Source organism: Garra rufa, chromosome 19, assembly GCF_049309525.1.
Source record: "Garra rufa chromosome 19, GarRuf1.0, whole genome shotgun sequence".
NCBI lineage: Eukaryota > Metazoa > Chordata > Actinopteri > Cypriniformes > Cyprinidae > Garra > Garra rufa.
The window spans coordinates 26,945,783-26,969,140 of NC_133379.1; the positions used below are offsets into that span (position 1 = coordinate 26,945,783).

Sequence of the window (23,358 nt, forward strand, 5' to 3'; positions counted from 1 at the left end):
CTGGAAGTTGTCTTTCACATTGCCCCACAGCAACATTAAAATTGTGTAGATTAGTGTACAATGTTTTATTCATTTAACATATTTAATATTGGGGGCAACATAGATAAAGCCAGATTTTCATGATATGTCCAGGTTTTTTTTTCATGTCCGTTCATCCGGTGTTCATAACAAGGCTCATAATTCCTGGAAAGAGCGCTCATTTAACCAGGCAGTGAAGTGAAGAGGCCTTGGATTATGGGTTGATGCGGAAACAGTAACACAAAACTGTGATTATCCTCATTCTAGCGGCCGCTGAGAGGCGTTGGGCTGACCCAGTGGCTGTAATGTGTTCAACGACAGCTAAGCGTTCGCTTCATCTCTCTGCGCTATTACTGAAATCAATAGCCATCTTCCTTTTTGCTCCCTGTTTGTCTGCACTGTTGTGCCATTTTATCAGAGGCTCTGTCAGCAAGACTCGGAGAGACAAAAAGGCTTCAGCCATTGCTGCTGAAGAGCTGGGAGGACCCCGCGGTCTTGAAAAGAAATACAGCCGCCGATCGATGGCTCCGTAATAGCATGGCTGCGGCATCGGCCGCGAGGATCCACACGGGGTGCCGATGCATTCAGCGCTGGCTGTCCTTGAGCGTTAGACCCAGTGTGAGCCGGTGTAGGTTCACCACGAACTCAACCAATCACTTGTGCTGATATTAACCCTACATTCCCCGACCTCCTATACCTCTTTGGTCCCGCCAAAAGTATAATGGCTTTTTATCGATTTACCTCCTTCTCTTTTCTCTCACTCAAGATAGTGTGGAACCATTTAAAGGTAAGTGCATGTTGTAGAAGCACTGCCCTCCTGCAGAGATGGTCTCTGGGAGGCCGTACAGGCTGTTCTTTAAAGCCAGCATCCATGCATAGCTAACACTAATCAGTCAGCAGTCCAGGGAACGATGTTTACCGACCACCGGGTAGCAGCGGATGACGAGGCTGCATGAATAACACATTATGCTCGGATTCAACACCCTCCCTCTGGAACCGTGGCTCATTGGAGTTTCAGAGATGGGGTTGGGGGAAGGAGAGGGATGGTGTGTTTCAACAACCGGAGCATTATGATTTGGGGGAAGGACACTGTGAGTGTAGGTGGACATAAACTAGTGGCATATTAGTTCTGCTGGTTCTCATGCCACCCACATCAGTCCTGTCAGAGTGAATCTTCCTTAATTTTCGAGCCAATGCCAGATGTGTGAAATGACTGTACTCCGCATTGTGCTGCATGTTAATGTAGTTTTGCTATCCCAAAACTTACTAATGCACAGTAGCACTATCTATTATTTCATATATGTGACCCTGGACCACAAAACCAGTCTTAAGTAGCAGGGGTGTATTTGTAGCAATAGACAAAAATACATTGCATAGGTCAAAATTAACGATTTTTCTTTTATGCCAAAAATCATTAGGATATTAAGTACAGATAATGTTCCATGAAGATATTTTGTAAATTTCCTACTGTAAATATATAAAATCTTAATTTTTGATTGGTAATATGCATTGCTAAGAACTTCATTTGGACAACTGTAAAAGCAAATTTCTCAATATTTAGATTCAAATAGTTGTATCTCAGCCAAATATTGTCCTATCCTAACAAACCATAATAATTAATTAATTAATAGAAATTTGTATAAATATATAATTTAATTATATTCTATATTTTTTTATTTAAATGTAATAAATATTTGTTTGAAATTTGTAAAAAATATATATATATATATATATTTTTTTTTTTAATTTATAATATATATGTATCATTTTGATTTTAATTAATTAATACAAAAATTGTATAAATATAATACAATTTCTAAAAATAAAAATATATGTATATGATATACGTATAATTATTTCTAATATATTTTATCACATTTCTAATAATTATTAATTATATTATTAACAATTTATAATAAACGTTATTATTAATATATTATAATAATTTTCTAATTATTTCTAATTTTTTCTAATATATATTTAAGAGAAATAAAAAAATATATAAATATAAAATAAATATTAAAATATGAAATATAAATATGATATAATATTAATATTATATGTAATTATATTACATATATTTATAGAAAGTTACACATATTTATAGAAAAATATGTAAAAAAAAAAAAAAAAAAAAAAAAAATATATATATATATATATATATACATATGGTGAGGTTTTAACACATGACATTTTCTCCCCAAGCCTAAGAAAATGATTTATGGGACTTTTTGCAACTTAACTGGATTAAGATTGGCTTCTTACTGTATGTGTATTTCTGAATTTGGAGAGTCTAGTCTATATTACTTTGAAATCTTTCCATAACTCTGCAAACATTCACATACCCATAATTTTTAAGGTGAATAAATACTTATTTTTCTCCTTTTTTAGCAAAGCATTAGAACCTTCAAATATAATTTTGAAATATTGCACTTTTTGCAGGAAAGTTCCACCTCATTTTTTGATGCCTTTGCCATAGTTAGAAGGTAGAGGCACGTATGCATTTCTCAAGGGTCAATGGATTTGACCTGTGTTGTTTAAAACTGTCCTCCCTCGCTGAACTGAACTCACCTCAGCTTTGTTTTTTTTCAGTCAAGTAAAGCCGCCCATCAGAGTCTGTGGCATCACAATGAGAGGCTTTCCACCGCTTTGCCTGCTTTACTCTTGAATTCTGTTTTTAATTCACTGCGTAATCTTCAGGCTTGACTGAAAATTACATTGTTCGGTTTTAAAAGTCGGTGAATGGACACATTGAAAGACATTTGAAAGCACCTTGTCTGCCGAACAGTGTCGCCGAGTTCTTTGAATTCATCTGAGCGGGAAGTGAGTGAAAAGGGGTGAGCGAATTGTAAACACTTCACCCATCCCATCTGGTGGAATATTTATCAGAGTCATTTTCCTGGTCTTGATAAATTAATGTTTTGACAGCAAATCAAACACAGGCGATAACTCCCTGTCAAAATGTCTGAGCGTAAAGTTTGAATACCAAGCTCTCGCTGCTCAGACTACGTTCCTATTGCACATTTACATAATTTCGAAATCAAGGGAAATGGCGTATTCAAATTCTACCTCAGAAGTAGACAGCACAGGCTGTGTTAGATAGAAAATAATGAACGGCTTAAACGTATAAATGGGGAGAAAGGAAGTGGCTCGTTTATCCTTACGATTGTGGTGCATTAAAGTGAAAATGATTGAAATAAGAATCAGTTGCCAAGCGAAGCTTGAAGTGGGATCAGCCTGGAGAAAAAAAAAAAAAAGAACAGAAGACCTCAGTCTTATTAACAAGCTTGAAATTTCATTATCCACAGTTCAGGATTAAATAATGTTATCTGTTTTCTCTAAAGGAGAATGGCGAGAGCTGTGACATAAAGAGAAGAAAAGACCCTATGATGAAGAACAAAACCTTCGCAGAGGGCTTCTTTATTTTGGTTTATCCGTCTCAAAGTGCCACATGGTTTATGATGAGGGCAGTTTCGTGCTGTCTCCTCACCCATAGCCTTAGCCAGCAGCACAAGTCAGACTTAAATGATCTAATTATCCAGCCTTTGGTTTGTTTGAACTGTAAATTGAACACACAGACATGTATTAGATAAGATTATACACAGAGAGAGAATGGTTTCCGTTACCGTAGCTGTCATTTCTCCGTAATTACAGGATATTTCTGTGAAAATAAGATGTGCCTACAGTGTTTTTCCCTCACATTGTTCTCTATGTAAAGGATATTTAAGAATCTTCCCACAGTGGTGCTGATGTTTACAATAAGTAGGGGTGGGCGGTACACCGGTGTCATAGTCATCACCGGTGTGACATTGCGCCACGACATGGATTTTCTAATACCGTCAATACCGTAATAAATTATGTGCCTTGAACGGCTGCATTTACATCAATAATAGCTAATTCTAAATAATAAGGCATTATATTTTCTTCAAACGTTCAGTTGTGGTCTGAATACCTGTCCTCATATTCGTATCTGTTACGGTGCGGTGCTGGACGAGACGAGACGATACACGATTTAACAAACACAAAGTCTTTTAATATAATCCAAGGAACAGACTGGTCAGGAACATGAAGAACTTCCACACACCAAAATGTGAAACATAAAGCAAAGACCGACATTAAACTGAACTCAAAGACAGACTTATAAAGGGAAACTAATCATTACAGACAGGTGAACACAATCAGGAAGAAACCAAAGTCCGTGGAACAACGGGGGGAGACAATGGGAGAAACCAAATACATAAACTGACATAACTATGACAGCTTTGCAGGTGGTAGGTAAAAGGAGAGTGGCCATTAAACGACTGGTGAAACATCGTGAAGAAAGGTTGGGCCTGTAGCCCAGTGTTTCCCAAACTTTTTTTCTGGGGACCCACATTTTAAAGTCGATAAATCCTTGTGACCCAATAAACATTAGGCCCATATAGTTCATATATCACGAAGAGAATTTATGCATTAACAAAATATGTATGACCATTTTTAAGGTCAGTTAAGCTTCCACTTAACTATTTAAAAGAGATACAGATATTTGACAAAGCACATGTTTTTTTATTTACCTGTTGTTGACAATAAGTAAAATGCAGAGGTGAAATGAGAAAGGAAGAGTTGACAAGGCATCTCATTGTTTTCGTATTCTCATCATTAAAGCGTTCACAATTTATACTTAATGAGACAAAGTGCAAAATAGAGCAGCACATCTTATAATAGATATTTGTCAGTGAGTACAAGATTGCAGCAAATCCTCCAGTCTATTTTTGTCATCTCTCTTTACTTTCGACCCGTGATCATTCAAATCTAAAGGTCATTGTACATTGAGTACGATTTTCGTATGCGTTCGTATAATAAAAACAGCCAAAATAAATCCTGAAGACTCCATATCTGATAACTTGTCTTGAAGCTCTTTTAATTTGGAGCAGTAAGCAACCACCCTGAACGTCCTAGCAACCACAAACAACATGTTTAAATTACTCTCAACAACCTTAGCAACTACATAGCATCGGCTTGGCAATTACCCACAATACCCAAGTGTCACGCTGAAGACATTTGCATGGGCAATCATTCATATTTTCTTTCGAATATGTGTGAAAATAATTTTTTGTAGCGACCTGATAGTGAGCCTTATTCCTGTGTGTGTTTTTCATGTTAGTGTATATTATCCGAGAGTGGATCAGTTTCATAAAAACAGGATGTTGTTTGGCTCTAAACAGACCTCTCCATCTCACTCTGAGACTCTCCAGAGCTGATGACTCTAATTGAATGATATGACTCACTGGGTTAATAGCGCGACTCAATGTTGGCGCTGAAGAGCTGGAGCTGACAGAATGACGAATTATCGTGAATAATTGCGAGTGAATTATCCTGAGTTAACGCAGTCTGATTGATCTGCCCTCTGTGTGCAGGAGACCGAGATCCTTAACACCGCAGTGCTCACCGGGAAGACCGTTGCAATGCCGGTAAAGGTGGTCACCGTTGGAACCGAAGGTACCGTGACCGACGTGACCGAGTCGGTGGAATGTCGCTCGACGGATGAGGACGTAGTTAAGGTGGGTAAAAGCACTGTGGTGTGATTTACTGTAAAACACTTCTATAGTTTTGATGGTTTTCATCAAACTGAAGAACCTGCAGACACACATAAGCTCAGAATATTTTTGAAAACCGACCAACAAAAGAACTGTTGGAGGGAACACAAAGTGTATTAAGGTAGCTATATTAGATTTGATTTAAAGCACAATACATTCAGCCACTCTGAAGTAATGTGTATTTTCAGTTGTCAAGCCAGAGGCGAAAAATCAAAGGGGTGTTAAATGCAGTCTTTTCAGAACAAGCTTGTGCCTTCTACTTCCATATGCCATTTGGGAACAAAATATGAGAACATTATATGAGGGAGAAAATGACTGTGTGTGTGTGTGTGTGTGTGTGTGTGTGTGTGTGTGTGTGTGTGTGTGTGTGTGTGTGTGTGTGTGTGTGTGTGTGTGTGTGTGTGTGTGTGTGTGTTTACTCCCTTCGGGTTTAATTATCTGATGAACACCCCACACTGTAACACTGACCTCTAGAGAGGAATCCCCCCTTCCTGCCCACAAAAGCTGATATACACACACACACAGAGAGAGAGAGACTCACACAGGCACTGGTGCCCTCGATTCAGAGCATTTGAAGACACTATGCCATTATTTTTGTCTACATTGACTTTTTGTACACTGCAGATTTTGTGTATTTCATACAAATTCAATACATTCCACAGCATTTGTTTGTACGCAAATGCACGTTCTGAACTTATTTACACGGCGCATTCTCTTATTTTGGTCGTGCATGTGGACCCGCAGACCACTTATGTGCATCCCTGAAAATAATGCTCTACACACTGCAGTTCAACCTTGGTTATTGTCAAATCCTTAGTAAAGTGTTGATTTCTGTTGAAGAGATTTAGCTTTTAAAAACCTGCACCAGAGCAAGGTTAGGATCACTTTTATACAGTGTGAAACAATGCTGTGGCAGTTTATTACAGTGAGTTGTTTAGCAACAGCTAATCATAAACTAAAGAGTGCTTACCTTTTTAATTAAGCATGTGGTTTGTACAATTGTTTCTGTGTGTGAAAATTAAATTGTGAAATACTGCAAATGGCCGTCACGTATTTGTTGAGCAAAAATGGAAATTAGCCCATTATTTACTCACCCTCCAGGCATCCTAGGTGTATATGACTTCCTTCTTTCAGACGAATCCAATTGGAGTTGTATTAAAAATTATCCTGGACTTTCCAAGCTTTAGAATTGCATGGGCGGCTATTTCTCTTTATCAGTCTAAAACAAGTCTAATAAAGTGCATCCATCCATAATAAAAAGTGCCTCACATGGCTCCAGGGGGTGAATAAAGGCCTCATGTAGCGAAATGATGCATTTTTGTAAAAATTACGTATGACATCGGTGGTGTGCATGTGCCGCTCAGAAGTGACGAAAACGAATGTGACGTGGTGAGGTTAAAACAGAACAACGGTCACAAATTAGATGTACAAAATGAGGATTTGTAAAGAAAAATGTCTGAAGATTTCGATATAAGCCAAGAAAAGACTGGTTTTCCTTTGCTAAAATAAGGAAGCTTCCTTTGCTTCTGTAAACAAATGTTGGTTTGTGCGGGACTCACCGATGCATGTGTAACGTTGATGTCCTACGTCATCGACCTGGAAGAGCTTCCGCGTTCAACCAGTTGGCACAAGCTAGATTAAAGTGATTATTATATTTTAAATATGGATCATTTTCTTACAAAAATGCATCGATTTGCTACAGGAGGCCTTTATTCACCCCCCAGAGCCATGTGAGGCACTTTATATTATGGATGGATGCTCTTTATTGGACTTGTTTTGGACTGTTGATGCGATTCTAAAGCTTGGAAATGCCAGGGTCATTTTTAATACAACTCTAATTGGATTCATCTGAAAGAAGGAAGTCATACACACCTAAGATGTTTGGAGGATGAGTAAATAATGGGCTAATTTTCATTTTTGGGTGAACTAACCCTTTAATTTGTAAGTTTCATTTGCCATTGCAAACTGTTTTCATCCAGTCAATGTTATCATAAATAATATATCATAAATAAGCAAATAAGTATGTCATATATATAAAGTATAAAGTATAACTAATGGTTAAAATGGGTACTGCAGTCCAAATTCAAAATATTGGAGGGCGTAATTTCTCCAACCCCTCCTCCTTAGACTTGACAGTCACGAGAGTTACCAGATTGAACAGAAACATGCGCAACTGACAAAGGAATGCAACGAGCCTTACACTGTAAGTTGATGCGATTATTTATCCACACTTTAATATTCCTTTGGTCATAGAGCTTTTTAGATGGCTTTTTAGGCCGTGACCATTGCTGCAAAACGCTGTGTTTTCCACCAACTGGCAACCTGGGGTGTTGAAATCCTATTGGGTAAGCTGGCAGTAGGTGGAGTCACACAGACCAAAACAAAAACAGACATTCTGACACAGAATGCAAATTTCAAAGTAGAATAACTGGCTTTTTAAGCCAATAGCATTTTGTTTATATCACAGCTTGGCCAGAGCTGTTGAGCTGCGTAAAGTTGCATTTGACAATGTATATGACAGACACAAGCTCATCCATGTCACATTATCTATATATAAAATAGAATTCTTTGTAGAATTCAAATGTGTCCGATACGTTTTGTGGCCATCGTCTCTCTGGACCGGAGCGGGCTGTGTGCATGCTGCGGCGGTTCGTAGTGTTGGGTCGAGTCCGAGTCTTTAACCAGTCGAGTCTGAGTCCAAATGGGTCGAGTCCAAGTCCAACTAAACACTACTGTTTTTCAGTATCTTAACCTTGTTTTAACCTTTACAACTACAATAAGGCAATGACAATTTAAATGTAAAAAAGCAAACCGCTATTGCATATTGCCATTTGGATTTTTTATTTCACACCATCTCATCTCATCTCCTAATTAGTGTCCTGCTCAGCAAACTTTAAAGTCATGTAACAGAAGTTATAACTTATGTATTGTAACATATTTTATAGTGAAACAGCTTTTAGAATGTAAAAAATTATAGGGCAAGAGAGGACTTGACTTTATTTGCTGTTATATAGTAAATATATAAATTGAACGGGGTGAGTAGAAAGCTTAGTGAATGAGACCTGAGGAGCTGAAAATTCACCTCTTATCTCTGATTTTGGCTGTTTTGGGTTTTATATGACGAATAGTAAGACCTTAGACAGGGTTGCATTGGCATTGGCATTGGCATTTTGATTTTTTTTCTTGGATAAAAATGAGGCTGTAATGGGACAGTTTTTAAGCAGTCTATGGAGGCCATGGAATAAAAGAGTAAAAAAAGTAAATTTGAGTTTATATTTCAAAATTCTGACTTTATTTTCACAATTCCGAGATTATATATCACAATTTTGATAAGAAATGACATTCTCCCTTTTCCCCTCAGCTCAAAATCATGAGTTTAAATCCCACACTTCTGACATTTTTCCCCTCAGAAAATTCTGTTGAGTTAATTTGAGTAATAAAGTCCGAAATACAACATATAAACATCATATTAAAAAAATTCTGAATTGTGTCATAAAATAGGTAAATGTAATATATTATGCAGCTGGTTTATGCTGCTGTCGCTTTAAGACCGGATGCACAGATCAGATATTGTGACACATCTGTATTTCTCCCAACAGGCTTTCAAGTACTGGCAAGACTTTTAAACACGTGCGAATACTGAATGTCACTTTCGTAATAATGCATCGAGTCAGTAAAATTTCCGTCAACTGTTCCTGGACTCGGCTGGACTCGGCAATTATTCCCGAGTCCGAAAAGCTTGAGTCCGAGTCAAGTCCGAGTCAAAATGCATCCGAGTCTGTGACAAGTCCGAGTCCGCTAAAAATTGAACTCGAGACTGGACTCGAGTCCGAGTACAAGTCCGAGTACCACAACTCTAGCGGTTCGTGTGACAACGCGAAACCAGACGTCATACTTGTTTACAGAGAACCTTAAGGCTAACATATTCATACTAAAAGCCAGAAAACTTCAATTTTGATTTCATGGGGACTTTGAAAGGATACATTTACTTATCATTATGTTGTTCCAAACCTGTATGACTTAATATTTTAAGTAGAACACAAATGTAACATGTAAAATGAACAATGAAAAATATGAACAATGTAGAATGTGAAACAAAATGTATCCCAGAGTTATGTTTACCCAGGGTTTAGAATCTAGGTTAACAATTTCAAGTGTGAAAAGACTTTGACTACTTTCCTGCTGCAGTTCCCAGCCCAATTTAATGTGTTATTTATTTTCTTAAGGGCTTTTCAATTAGCAGCTGTTGATATTATGTGTGTCAGACAAGATTATGAAATCCAGTGGAAAGACATGTAGCTGTTGGGTTTGATGTGTAGTATTTCTTTGTGGTGTGTTGTGATTTCATGCTGTCTAGACAATCCAGCAAATGAGAAGTTCTTTTGCACAGACAGATAGAGGAGATGGACAGACTGAGAGAGTAATGAGAGAGGGAAAAAGAGGAAAGGATAGAGACAGAATTCAGGAGAGGTATGAAAATAATACATAAGTTGTAGAATTGGAGCAGATTCTTTTAGATGACACCATATCACCACATTGCAGGAGAGTTGTTTGTATGTTCATACACACAAATGTGTGTGTCCAGAGAGAGACTTTGAAACTAAAGCTTGTTGAGTTACAAATTATTTATATTAAAGTTAGTTTAACTGTGCTAAAAAGGCTAAATGCAATAACTACACATTTGATTATATTTTAAAGTGTAATTTATTCCTGTGATCAAAGCTAATTTTTTTAGATTGATTACTCCAGTCATCAGTGTCACACGATCCTTCAGAAATCATTCTAATATGCTGATTTGCTGTTCAAGAAACATTTATTATTATTATTATTATAATTATCAATATTTAAAACATTTGAGTACATGTTTTTCTGGATTCTTTGATGAGTAAAGATCCAAAGATCCTTGGTTGTGAAAAATTATAAAAATTAATACTTATTTAGCATGAATGCTTTAAATTGATCAAAAGTGATGATAAAGACATTTATAATATTACAAAATATTTCTATTTGAGATAAATGCTGCTCTTCTGAACCTTCTATTCATAAAAAAAACATTGTAAAAAATCTACTAAGCTGTTTTTAACATAATAATAATTAATAATAATAATAATAATAATGTTTTTGAGCAGCAAATCAGAATATTACAATGATTTCTGAAGGATCATGTGACTGGAGTAATGATGCTAAAAATTCAGCTTTGAGATCACAGGAATAAATTACATTTTAAAAATATATTTAAATAGAAAAGAGTTATTAAAATATTCCAAAATTTTAGTGTATTTTCTGTACTTTGGATCAAATTGATGCAGGCTTGGTGAGCAGAAGAGACTTCTTTAAAACCATTTATATGTGACCCTGGAACACAAAACTAGCCAAAAATACATTGTATGGGTCAAAATTATCGATTTTTCTTTTATGCCAAAAATCATTAGGACATGAAGTAAAGACCATAAAGATGTTTTGCAAAATTTACTATTGTAAATATATCAAAATCTAATTTTTGATAAGTAATATGCATTGCTAAGAACTTGATTTGGACAACTTTAGGCAATTTTCTCAATATTTAGATTTTTTTTGCACCCTCAGATTACAGATTTTCAAATAGTTCTATCTCAACCAAATATTATCATATCCTCACAAACAAACATAAATGGAAAGCTTATTTATTTAGCTTTCAGGTGATGTATAAATCTCAATTTCAAAAAATTGACCCTTTTGTGGTCCAAGGTCACATATATGTATATGTATAAATTATTATTTAATTTAATTATATATATATATTTAAAGTGTAATAAATGTATTATTTGTTATACCACGTTTGTTTAATTTTAACACATTTGATTATTATCAAGTTTAAAGTTACTGTGAAAAGCAATACTGTGAGTACAGCCATGTAGAATTTTCGTGTCATTAAATTGCAGTTTTAAGTTTGTAGCATTTCTGCTTTTTGCTAGTTACTCCAGACATTGAATTCACCTTGCGGTGAGCGTCTAGAGATGCTTAAGATGCACTCTTCTAATTACCTCAGTCAGAGACGGACGGGCAGAGAGGGACAGCATTTGCGTCAGACAGAACAGTCCGGTCTCTCCGTGTGCCTGTTGAATGGGTCATTAAGTACCCACCCCAGTTCCCCGCGGGGGTCTTGACGTCCTCTGTAAGTGTCCCTCTCTTCAGCAGTCTTAATGTTCCTGATTAATGCTCTGCCAGGCTGGTTATGGTGTATATAGATGCTCATGGGAAGGGCATGTTGCAGTGAAGCTAGATTGACCAATGTTCTCCAGCCCAAACCAATACCCTTCATGGGTCAACAGAACACCTCTGAGGATCTCTGGCTCTGGATTGTTGTGGGAGATTTACAATCTGTAAATGAGCAAGTAAAGAATACAATTGTCAACGTGAAACTGCAAATTGGTCTATTATGTCATTTATATGGCCAGATCCAGACAGTTTAACAGATTTAACAGGTGTTTAACAGATATAATTGCTGTGGGGAATTATAGTACTATTTAAGTTCACTGCAGTTGTTCTTTATTACAAGCCTAGGCATCGTTTACTTTTAGTCACTTTTTCCAATGCTGATTTTTCCCCACTGTTTTAACGATGACAGGACCAGTGAGTCGTATATTGGTTTTTAATTGCTTTATCCACTGACCTTCAAATTCCACGTATGGCAGATGTAAGAATTAAGTTTACAATTAAAATATGTAAGTGTATTTGAGCACTTAAATTGGTCAGCAAGTTAGTTAGTTGCCCCCTCAAATCACTATATATAGTAACTCAATGTGGTAATGGATTTTTATTATTTATTTTTCTTTAAACTTGATTTCTTTACTGCAGTAAAAATTACACAGACTTTCAAAACAGTGTAAGATCATTTTAAATAATTTGCACACAGCCCAATTATCTGTGATATGTACTACCGCTCAAAAGTTTTCAAGTGAGAATTTGTTTTTGAAAGAAGTCTCTGTGAGGGAAAAAATTATTTGATCCCCTGCTGATTTTGTATGTTTGCCGACTGACAAAATAATGATCAGTCTATAATTTTATTTGAACAGTGAGAGACAGAATAACAACAATAACAACAATAACAACAAAAAATCCAGAAAAATGCATTTCAAAAAAGTTCTAAATTGATTTGCATTTTAATGAGTGAAATAAGTATTTGATCCCCTTTGCAAAACATGACTTAATACTTGGTGGCAAAACCCTTGTTGGCAATCACAGAGATCAGACGTTTCTTGTAGTTGTTCTTGGGGTCATAGGCAGCATTCCTTCTTCTCCAAACACGGCGAGTTGAGTTGATGCCAAAGAGCTCGCTTTTGGTCCCATCTGACCGCAACACTTTCATCCAGTTCTCCTCTGAATCATTCAGATGTTCATTGGCAAACTTCAGACGGGCCTGTACATGTGCTTTCTTGAGCTTTTCTGTGGGCGCTGCAGGATTTCAGTCTTTCATGGCGTTGTGTGTTACTTATTGTTTTCTTGGTGACTATGGTCCCAGCTGCCTTGAGATCATTGACCGTGTAGTTCTGGGCTGATTCCTCACCGTTCTCATGATAATTGAAACTCCATGAGGTGAGATCTTGCATGAAGCGCCAGACAGAGGGAGATTGACTGAGTTAGTTTGAGTTAACTATTGTCACCTTTCACCAAGCTGCTTGTCTTGTAGCCCATTCCAGCCTTGTGTAGGTCTGCAATCATGTCCCTGACATCCTTGAACAGCTCTTTGGTCTTCTTCATGGTTGAGAGTTTCAGCAAGATTTCTGGCTCCCAGGTGTCTTTTATACAGGTAACAAACTAAGATTAGGAGCACTCCTTTTAAGAGAGTGCTCCTAATCTCAGCTTGTTACCTGTATAAAAGACACATGGGAGCCAGAAATCTTTCTGATTGATGAGGGATCAAATACTTATTTCCTCATTAAAATGCAAATCAATTTCTAACTTTTTTGTTTTAAATTGTTTTGGACTTTTTTGTTGTTATTCTGTCTGTCACTGTTAAAATAAACCTAACATTAAAATTATAGACTGATCATTTCTTTGTCAGTGTGCAGACATACAAAATCATCAGGGGATCAAATAATTTTTCCCTTTGCTGTAACATTGTGAAATATTTTAAGGCTGTTACTCCAGGCTTCAGTCTCACACAATCCTTTAGAAATCATTGTACTATGCAGATTACTATGCTGACCTTCCCAAATGAACTTGCCATTTACGTAATGTATTTTGCGTTTCTTATTAAAATCCACCTTTCTACAGTTCTGTCATGAAAGTCAAGTCAATGTGATTTTGAGTTCACACGTATAATTATGTTGTAGCCATTATCACAACACAATTCATTATTCATTTCACAGGGTTCAGTGTGCACTGTATATAATGGATACTGAAAACTAAAGTTAATCACAGCTCATAATAATGCAACTTTGACTTCCACAATGTAAAAAATAGAAAAGTAGTGTAAAACTTCAGTATGAAGTGACATTTTCTGTTTGTCTTTTAAAACAGTTAATGTGAAAAAAAGCTGGAATTGATTCCTGGTATACTTAGCAGTCAGCAAAACTTGGCTCAGAACTTGGCTACTGATTGCAGTTACTAAATAGCAGTCTGGTATTGAGATGTAACAAGTATGATGCTCAGGTAAATGGCACAGCATTAGGGAAATCTCACAAACAACTGACACTCTTGGATGTGGAGCTGATGGGCAGCTGCTCAGAAATCAAGCCATGCCATTGGTCCATATCCACATCTGTTGTTTTTAAAGAAGCCCTCAAATTGATTGGATGAGATGAGGGTTTCTCTGCCAGGTATTGTAAGCATATAGATGCTCTGCAAATGAATTACTTTGTTGCAATAGGAAGACTTGACCACTTAGCTTTTTTCTGTCGTCTTCTATCCCTCCATCTGCTTAGCTTCTTTAAAGCCTGAGAAATATAGACATCCAAACACTCTCATTATCAACGGCAACTACTCCCCCACCGACTGTAGTCTGAAATAAATACTTGGACAGGCCAGTCAAAGCCCATCCAATCTCTCATCTTCCTCATTAAAGCACAGAATGAAAGCGAATAACAGCGGCACAAAAAAACACAAAGGCCAGACTGTTTTTCACATATTGCGCTGATTAGCACAAAAAGAGGCCTCATTTTTTTGCGCTTTCAAAATTTGAAATTGTCGCCAGGAAATTGGAGTGAAAAGTAGGCTGATACCTTGGCCAGGACTGCAATTTTCTTTAATTTAGTGCTGCTTTGAATACAGTGTTGCTTGAACGCTTTGTTTGTCTGCTGTCTGATTTGTATTCCTGCTTCTCAGGTGTCCGAAAGGTGTGATTATGTGTACGTCAATGGCAAGGAGACGCGTGGGAGGGTGAGAATGATGGTCAACTTCACCTACAGTTACCTCAGCGCTCAGCTGGAGGTGAGCGTGTGGATGCCTCGACTTCCTCTACAGATCGAGATGTCCGATCCAGAGCTCAGCCAGATCAGGAGCTGGAGAGTTCCTGTAGATGCTGCCAACCAGAGGTCAGTGATGTTTTTGTTTCAAGAAATCACATTTGACCTTGGTCTTCAAGTGTGGAAAACTCCACATTTTATAACCTTATGTTTTTCCCGATTGTGTGTAGGATATGCTGTTCTGCATTTTCATCCTGAAGTTAACAAATAATGGTTCTTTATTGGTATTGTGGTTCCCAAACTTTCCTAAATCCACTGATTCTTACTTTAACACTTATGCAAGCGAATCATGCCCACAGCACACCTAACAAAACAATAATGGTGGATACGTTAGCCGAGTGCTGACGTGACTAAGTGGTGAAACAATACAGTTGGAAACCAAAATATGGCTACATTCTTTATTATTAAACAAGGTAATTAGAACAACGACAGTCTACATTAATCAACATGTTCTTAGAAATAGTGGGTTCACAGCGAATTATCAGAACTATTTTAGTAAGACAGTAATATTGTAAAGCTGCATTAGGTATAAATTACATATTAGCACAAAAAAAACTTGATATTTTGAGCACTCAATTGAAAATGTACACGTAACGCATCAATCGTACTTACAGGTTGTGGTTTGGAAACGCTTGTTGGTTCAAATAAAGAAGGTACGGACTTATGTTTCATGTACAAGCGTTTAGCAAATCTCACCAAGATTAGAGAAGCAGAATTGTGGAAAAATGAATTTTAACCACTGATTCTTCATGTCATCATCTTTTGGCAATGAAAACAAAACAAACCTGCTTTCACAGCGCAGAACACAGCGTGTTTACATCATGTTGAGAAGACGCTAAGTAGTGGAAGTGTTTCTGGGCAGGTCAGAGCGTTCATATTTCACAGGAAAAGTGAGGATTATGTTAATTTATACAACAGTTCTCAACGGTTCTCAAATCTGATTGGTTGAGAACTGTGAGGTATTCTACTGGTATCGTTACAGGAACGCCCTTTCACAATTTTGTATCACTCCGCGTGTTCTAGCCGGGACATTTTTTCCGAGTGTAATGGCGGACGTCCAAATCCCGTATCATTTTATAAATATTACTCTTTTTGTGTCACAGAATGTAGTTTTAAGAGGTTTACAGGCTAGAATGTACTTGTTTATAGTTCAAATATGCAGTTTGTTAATAAAGATAACGTCTGTTTGAAAATTTGCTTCGTCGTTTTCAGAGAGCGCTCTCACCACGGCCAGATCTTCTGGAATTTACCGCTGGCTCTGCTCTCTGTAGTGGTTACACATGACATGTAATTCATTGTGGGTAAATCTAACGGGCAGTCTTTGATATCAATAATCTATTATTTGTTCCAGAGAAGAAGATACTTCATGTAGCATGTTTATGTAAATTAAATTTTAAAATGAAAAGTTAAGCGGAAGTTATTTTTAGCTTCAACAACAGTTTATCACAGCGAATAAATGCACTGAGCAGCAAAATCACCCTTAACAGATGAACAGATATAAACGCTTTCTTCAGTAAACATTCAAACTAATGCCATATCATCATGAATATGAATAATGAATGATCAGATGCATTATGTTAATCACTCGCTCAGTCCATCTCTCTGTGATAATACTCAAACATGATACAGTGAAGTTTTAATACAGTAATACAATAGGCTTTCAATGAAACAACTCAACATTCCTTCGTTACAAGTTCTAAAGTGACGTTTTGGAATTAGTAACGAAGAAGCTTATGCTCAGCTAACTAACCGTCAAACTTTGATTTGAATTTGTGGCGGAAGGAATAGTTCGCACAAAAGAGGGCTTTTAAAGACACTCCGTTGTTATTTTGTTTATGTATTTACACACTTGTGCCGTCGAACTGTTGTATAAACGCAATATCACATGAGTAGACTTGAGATATGGCTGTATATCAGCACTCTGCGGCCTCGTGCCTACGGCGAATCACAACCGTGCCGATATACAGCCATATCTCAAGTCTACTCGTGTGATATTGCTCATGTGTTACCCAGTGATGTATATCGGTAACAGGCAGAAGATTTGAACTCTTGACTCTTGACTCTTTCTTCTGAGAGACAATATCTTTATTTATCATGCACTTTTTTGATTAACAACTTTGCAGACTGTTTACATTGAAGGATAGCTACCTTACAAACTGCAAAAGATATATTTTTCGAAAACCCATATGACCTGCTCTTTAAATATGGAGCAAAACTTCACAAACATTAGAAATGTAAGTTGTGTCGAATATTACATGACCTATTTACATATTTAAAAAATAAAAAAGAACCAAATTATAGTGCTGTAAATGGAACATTTCTGTAAATTCTAATTGAGATGAAAGGAGCCTGGAAACTATGTTCTGTCAAGTTTTATAATCTTTAGCTGAGCAGAAAATATCCTGCACAGCCCACACATGTTATGCAATATGGTTCTCCTGTTGATTTGAAAACGCAAAGATTTCATACATTACTGTAATAAGTCTCTCAGCTCTGCACAGCACCAGTGATGCTGAGGCTCGCTGGTGTTAGCCTGCCCTGTTTTTATCAACCCTTTCCTCAACCATTTTCATGCTCTGTCGCATGATGGAGGTGGGGGGAGGATGCGGACGCTGACTTTTTAATTACCGCAGGGTCGTTTTCAGGCACACCTGCCTCTGACACACCAGCAGCCGACAACACGCAGGTTAATGCTGCCGTACGCTACGGATATCCACAAGATAATTTTTAATTACTCTTCCAAAAGAAACTCATGCATGATAAGTGAGAACAGGATGACGGATGACAGATGGAATGAGCGGTGGAGAAATTGCAAAGCACTGATGAGTCTAAGGAATAAGTTTGGTTATACTTTAAGTTGTTTGGTTGTCATCAGTAATGTGTGGTTGCCAGCAAGCAGACTGTGTGGATTGCACAATGATCGCTCCTCCATTATCTCAGCATGAAGATTCTCTGACTGGACCTCCTCTTGCACAAGTCCACTTGGGTATTTAAGCATTTATAATAAATAAATTAAAAAACTCACAGTGGAGGCCAAAATTATAAAAACATTTGTATTTGCATGTGCTAAAATATGGTTTTAAGTCAGTTATTTCTATCTTTTGCTGTAGTGTGTCAGTGGGAAGTATCAGTTTAAATTTTTAACATTAATTTTGCCATTAATTGTAATAAACCACTGATATTTTTGTATGCACAAGGAGTCAACAACAGATCTGATCTCATCATCATTTAGTCTATCTGGTACGATGTGAAGAAACAGAACAAACTCAGAAAGACTAAATCCTGAAGAACTGTGGCAACGTCTCCAAGATGCTTCAAGACACATACCTTCCAAAGCTACTTGAAAAACTATACGCAAGTGCACCTAGGTCAAAAGCTGCTTTAACCGCAAAGGATGGTCACAGCAAATGTTGATTTAGTTTAGTGAATAGAAGTTAATTGAGAAAGAAAATCTATTTATGACATTATCTTTGACAGCATCCTCATTTTACACAAGTGCCTACACCTTTGAACATTAATGTAGCTTTGCAGGTAGGTTTCTTAAAGCATCTTGGAGATGTTGCCACAGTTCTTTTGGATTTAGTCGTCTGTCTCAGTTTGTTTTGTTTCTTCATGTCATTCCAGACAGACTATACTGACGCACTACAGCAAAAGATAGAAATAACTGACTTAAAAACATTTTTAAGGTGAAAATACTAGTGTTCTAATAATTTTGGCCACCACTGTAAGTGAACTGAGAGAGTTTAGCAGTCATAAATATTTCTTACTTGCCATGAAATTGTATTTTATTTTTTTATTATGTATACATTTTTGTCCTTGTGACAATTGAATTATTTAAACATTTTTTCTTGCATATTAGCAAAATCCTTTAAGGCAGGTTCATGCGACGGCCATCTTCGCGCAATCCTCCAGGCAGCTCTTTTCTTTGCAGTAAGTTTACATACAATAGACATGGAAGTACATCTATCTACTTGAATGAGGAAAGACTGATTCTCAATATGAGCCATAGTGTCGCTCACAGCGTCTTTCTCTATTATATCAGAGTCTCAATTATCTGTTCATTATTTTGTTCCTAACATGATCATTTGATGGCTTATGGTGATAAATATTCCATATTATGTGTTGCCACATGGAGTTCCACAGGAAATAACAATCCCGGCGATCATCAATGGAAACTTGACAAGGTTTTTTTGTAGTGGAAAAAAGTTATTTTGACTATAAAAAGGTTCTTCATACGGAGAAAAACATGTTTCTTTAAAGGGAACCCCAGGTATCTTAATAAAATATGTAGTAGAAATCCTATTAAATATTTATGTTATTTTAAAAATCATTTTATACATATTTTGGAGCACCATTATTTTGATGACGTCAAATGATACTGGCACTACTTGTTGCTATTTTTACCATTCAAAATAAAAATAGAAATTAAAATACTGAGATGATGCCACATTGTGTGGCTTTTGATTGTAAGTTTTTAGTTGAAGGGCGATGAGAAGAAGAGGAGAAAAGAATGGGAAGATGCCTGTGGATGAGTAAAACTTTCTAAAGACCCGCGTCTTTGTTCTCTCCACTTTAGCCCTAATGCCTTTTAGGCTTTTAGTAGATCACAACAACTGAAAGGGCTTACAAACGGCAGAAACAAAAAATGCTAGATGCCATCCTGGCAGGATGTAAACATGCCGACATTTGTCATGAGTTTGTCAACACCATTTAGTTTAAGCCTACGCTTATATCCATTGCCACCTGTAAGCTTTTTCAGTCTTGCAGTAGCTGTGGTTATCGTATCAGTATTTTTTTTCTTCCAGAGTTGTGTATTCTGAGTTGTGTTGCGGTAAAAATAGCAACATGAGGGAATACATTTTAACTGAATTGTTATTTGTGGCTGAGCTGTTTCTTTAAGATAGTGGCCAGCTGGTGAGTTGCATTCATCAAAAGCCCATGTTTACTCGCATTTGGCACTTGACGAGTCTTAAATTTGCACCCTTGCTGTAGCGTATGTGCCCTTGGTCCGAGGTTGCGTCTGTCTCGGGTAGCGTTTTGAGAGCGGGAAAAACATGCGGTTATGTTGTAAGACTGAGTCTCATTATTCCTGAGACCTCCTGTGACCTGACATTCCTCAGCTGAGTGCCGCCTGCCCTGTTTATACACCTGTGTTCTGTAAATGTCATGCTGTTTCTACTGTCGGTCAGGCGTCGTTACGTAAAAGTCTAGAGGAGCGTGGCCTCCCCTCTGGTCAAAGCCACCATGTTAACCTGCCACTGTTGTTGTTTTTTATTTTGGATGACTTCGACTCATTAAAAATAATGGAACAGTCAGAGCTGCAACACAACCCCCCCTTCCCCCCTCACCTGGTGCAGGGCTGTTTTTGTGAGGAGAGGAAATGCATCACTGTAATGTGAATAGGGTTCACAGCCCGTTGAAGCGACTCACCTGTTAGAAGAGGCTAAAAGCACTGCTGTTCTGTGTATTTATCATTAATGGCTTTTCCTTTTTTCTTAGAAAGTAAATTCAAAGTATTCAGAGTAAATGCAAGTTTTTGTTTTTACACTTTTACCTAAATCTTTAAGGCAGCAATTTTAGCACACAGTAGGTTGAGAACAGAATATATATTTTTTTCACAATTCTTATGTAATTTCTATTTTAATTTGTCCACCAAATTATTTTTTGTTGAAAGTACAAGTTTTTTGTAACCTTTTGTAATCTTAGTTTTCAACAATATTTTTGTTGTATATATATATTTTATATATATTTTATATATAAATAATTCCTTCCTCAAAAAAGAAAACAAGAAAAAAATCTAAAACATGCAAAGCAGTCCAGCAAACACTTTAAAATAGAATAGAATAGAAAATGTTTTTTAACCATTTTATTTTCTACTCAATTTGAGCATCAATAAATTTAAAACATTAGTAAAAATGAATTAGATTTTACCTAAAAATACTATTTTTCACACTTTTTAATTATATATACAGTTGCAATCAAAATTAGATACTGCCCAGATTTTACAAATACAAGCTTTTTTTTTTAAAGGGATCCAGGACTTTATAAAAATTGCATCTATAACATCTGTATAATTATTTTTGAGTTTTAGGATTTTTTTTATAACACGTCACCAATTATTCAACCTCTATTCAACGTTGCTGTTTTTTAGTCACTTATTTGTGTGGTGTCGAACTAAATTGTCTTAAAACACAATTAAAGCTTTAGAAACTCTATTAGAAAACAGAACTAGCTTGAGCTTTTAGCCCATGCATGTGCTGAAGTTTGAGTAGCAAATATGGCAAAGTCAACAGAGCTCTAACAAACGCTATAAAGAAATCATTTATTACTTTATAAAGTCTATAAAGGGCTACATGAAGATTTCCAAAATATTAAAAGTTCCTAGAGACACAGCTGGCAGCCTTATTCCTTAGTTTAAAATGTGTTGTACCAGAAAACCTTGGAGGGTGTTGAACAAAAAAAGCACAATATCATAAAATGTTTGATCAGAACAACTGAGGGAAAAAACCTGCAATGTACAGCCAAAGACTTGCAAGATAAACCGACGAAAGGAGGATAAACATTTCAATGCAGTGTATAAGAACACTAGATAAGTATGGCCTTCCAGTTGAGGCATCTTGCAACCATGAACAAAATAAAGGCTGACGTGAATATGCTAAAATTCATTTGGATAGACCTGTGGAGTTCTGGAAGAATGTTTTATGGAATGATGTGATTAAACTGGCAAAACTTATGAGCAGAAGAACAGCATCTCCATCATCAAACATTGAGGTGGATCAGTCCTGTTACGGGGGTGTTTTACTGTTGCAGGAAATCATGACTATATGAAGGACGTCATGGAATTTTTTGAAGTATCAGGCCATTTTGGCAAGAATTGTGATGCCTTTGGTGCAAAGAATGAAGCTAATGATTAATGGACTTTCCTGCAGGATAATCATCCCAAAGTATACATCCAAATCTACTTATGCTTGGTTCAGGGATCAGTCATAGAATGGTCTTGAGTGGCCTGTTCAGTCTCCAGATTTAATTCTCGTTGAAAATATTTGGTTGAATTTGAAGAAAGCAGTGGCAAAGTGAAAACCAAAGATTATCAGTGGTCTAAAAGCTATTTCAGGCGAGGAATGGACCAAGATTGCAGTAGAGAGGTGACAGAAGCTTTACAAGCACTTCCAAGCAGCGTTTATTGGTGGTTTTAAAGCGGAAAAGATTCTGTACCAAATTTGATATTTGGGGGTTGAATAATTTTGAACATAAACGTTTAGAGCCAATTTTCATTATTATTCAATTACGTTCTCAAAAATATTCGAATGTATATTAATAAACTTTCTCTAATAGTTTACAGATGCCTTTTTTTTTTGTTCTCTTGCAGGTCAAGGGAGTTGAATAATTTTGATTGCAACTGTATTTTATATAGGGATGCACCGATATGAATCGGCCGATCATGCTTGCGCGTTTTGTCACTAAAGCCGGTTCTGTAATCAGCAGTAAATGCCATCAGGTGCGTGATTTCACGTTGAGCCGTATATACTACACACAGCCGTTGTTTACCGACGAGCTGCGCACATTCACTCTGATAATGAACATTGATTTGCGCAGCTCGTCGGTAAACAACGGCTGTGTGTAGTATATACGGCTCAACGTGAAATCACGCACCTGATGGCATTTACCGCTGATTACAGAACCGGCTTTACTGACAAAACGCGCAAGTGATCGGCCGATACATATCGGTGCATCCCTAATTTGATATATTTTCTTTTAATGTTTAATAGAATAGAATAGAATAGAATAGACCCATTTGTTAAGGAATGCTACTGAAATTTAACCAGATACAGCAGGATGGGACGTAACATTTGGTATTGATTGGTCTTTTTACTGCAGGCCTGGAGAGGATGACCGGGATGACGGAGCCAAAAAGGATCGTAGCTGTGGTCCACAGTACCAGAGCTCCACCGTCCGTGTGCTCACACACTTTGAGGCAGAGCCAGAAGAATGGCAGGGCCAGCCAGACTTCCTCTTGGGCAGTGATTGGCAGGTGGACGTGACAGAGTTGGTGAGAGACTCTTTAAGGGTGGCGGATACACGCGTGGCCAAGCTGTCAGAAGAACAGGTCCTGATCGGCCTGAACAACGGCGTCACCAAGGTTCAGGTGAGAAACATGAAGAAGTGAAGTGATGTACTATAAAAAAAAAACTGTGAATATCTTCACAGAAAATGAAAACCACAACAATAATCTACTAAATCTATAGATTTTCAGCATTATTAAAACTTTTTCCATGACTCATCTGTTAGAGCATATTATGCAATTTCCTCAAAACACC

General features: G+C 36.9%; 1 protein-coding gene across 1 annotated transcript in view; it reads left to right on the forward strand.

Annotated features, from left to right (window-relative positions):
• Positions 1 to 23,358, forward strand: part of LOC141292045 (transmembrane protein 132C) — a 190,801-nt gene that overhangs the window by 161,676 nt on the left and 5,767 nt on the right. The window contains exons 9-14 of the mRNA XM_073824015.1: positions 437 to 636; positions 785 to 805; positions 3,363 to 3,566; positions 5,415 to 5,558; positions 14,901 to 15,109; positions 22,919 to 23,186. Of these exons, the coding sequence (XP_073680116.1) occupies positions 437 to 636; positions 785 to 805; positions 3,363 to 3,566; positions 5,415 to 5,558; positions 14,901 to 15,109; positions 22,919 to 23,186 (1,046 nt within the window). The remainder of the gene's footprint in view (positions 1 to 436; positions 637 to 784; positions 806 to 3,362; positions 3,567 to 5,414; positions 5,559 to 14,900; positions 15,110 to 22,918; positions 23,187 to 23,358) is intronic.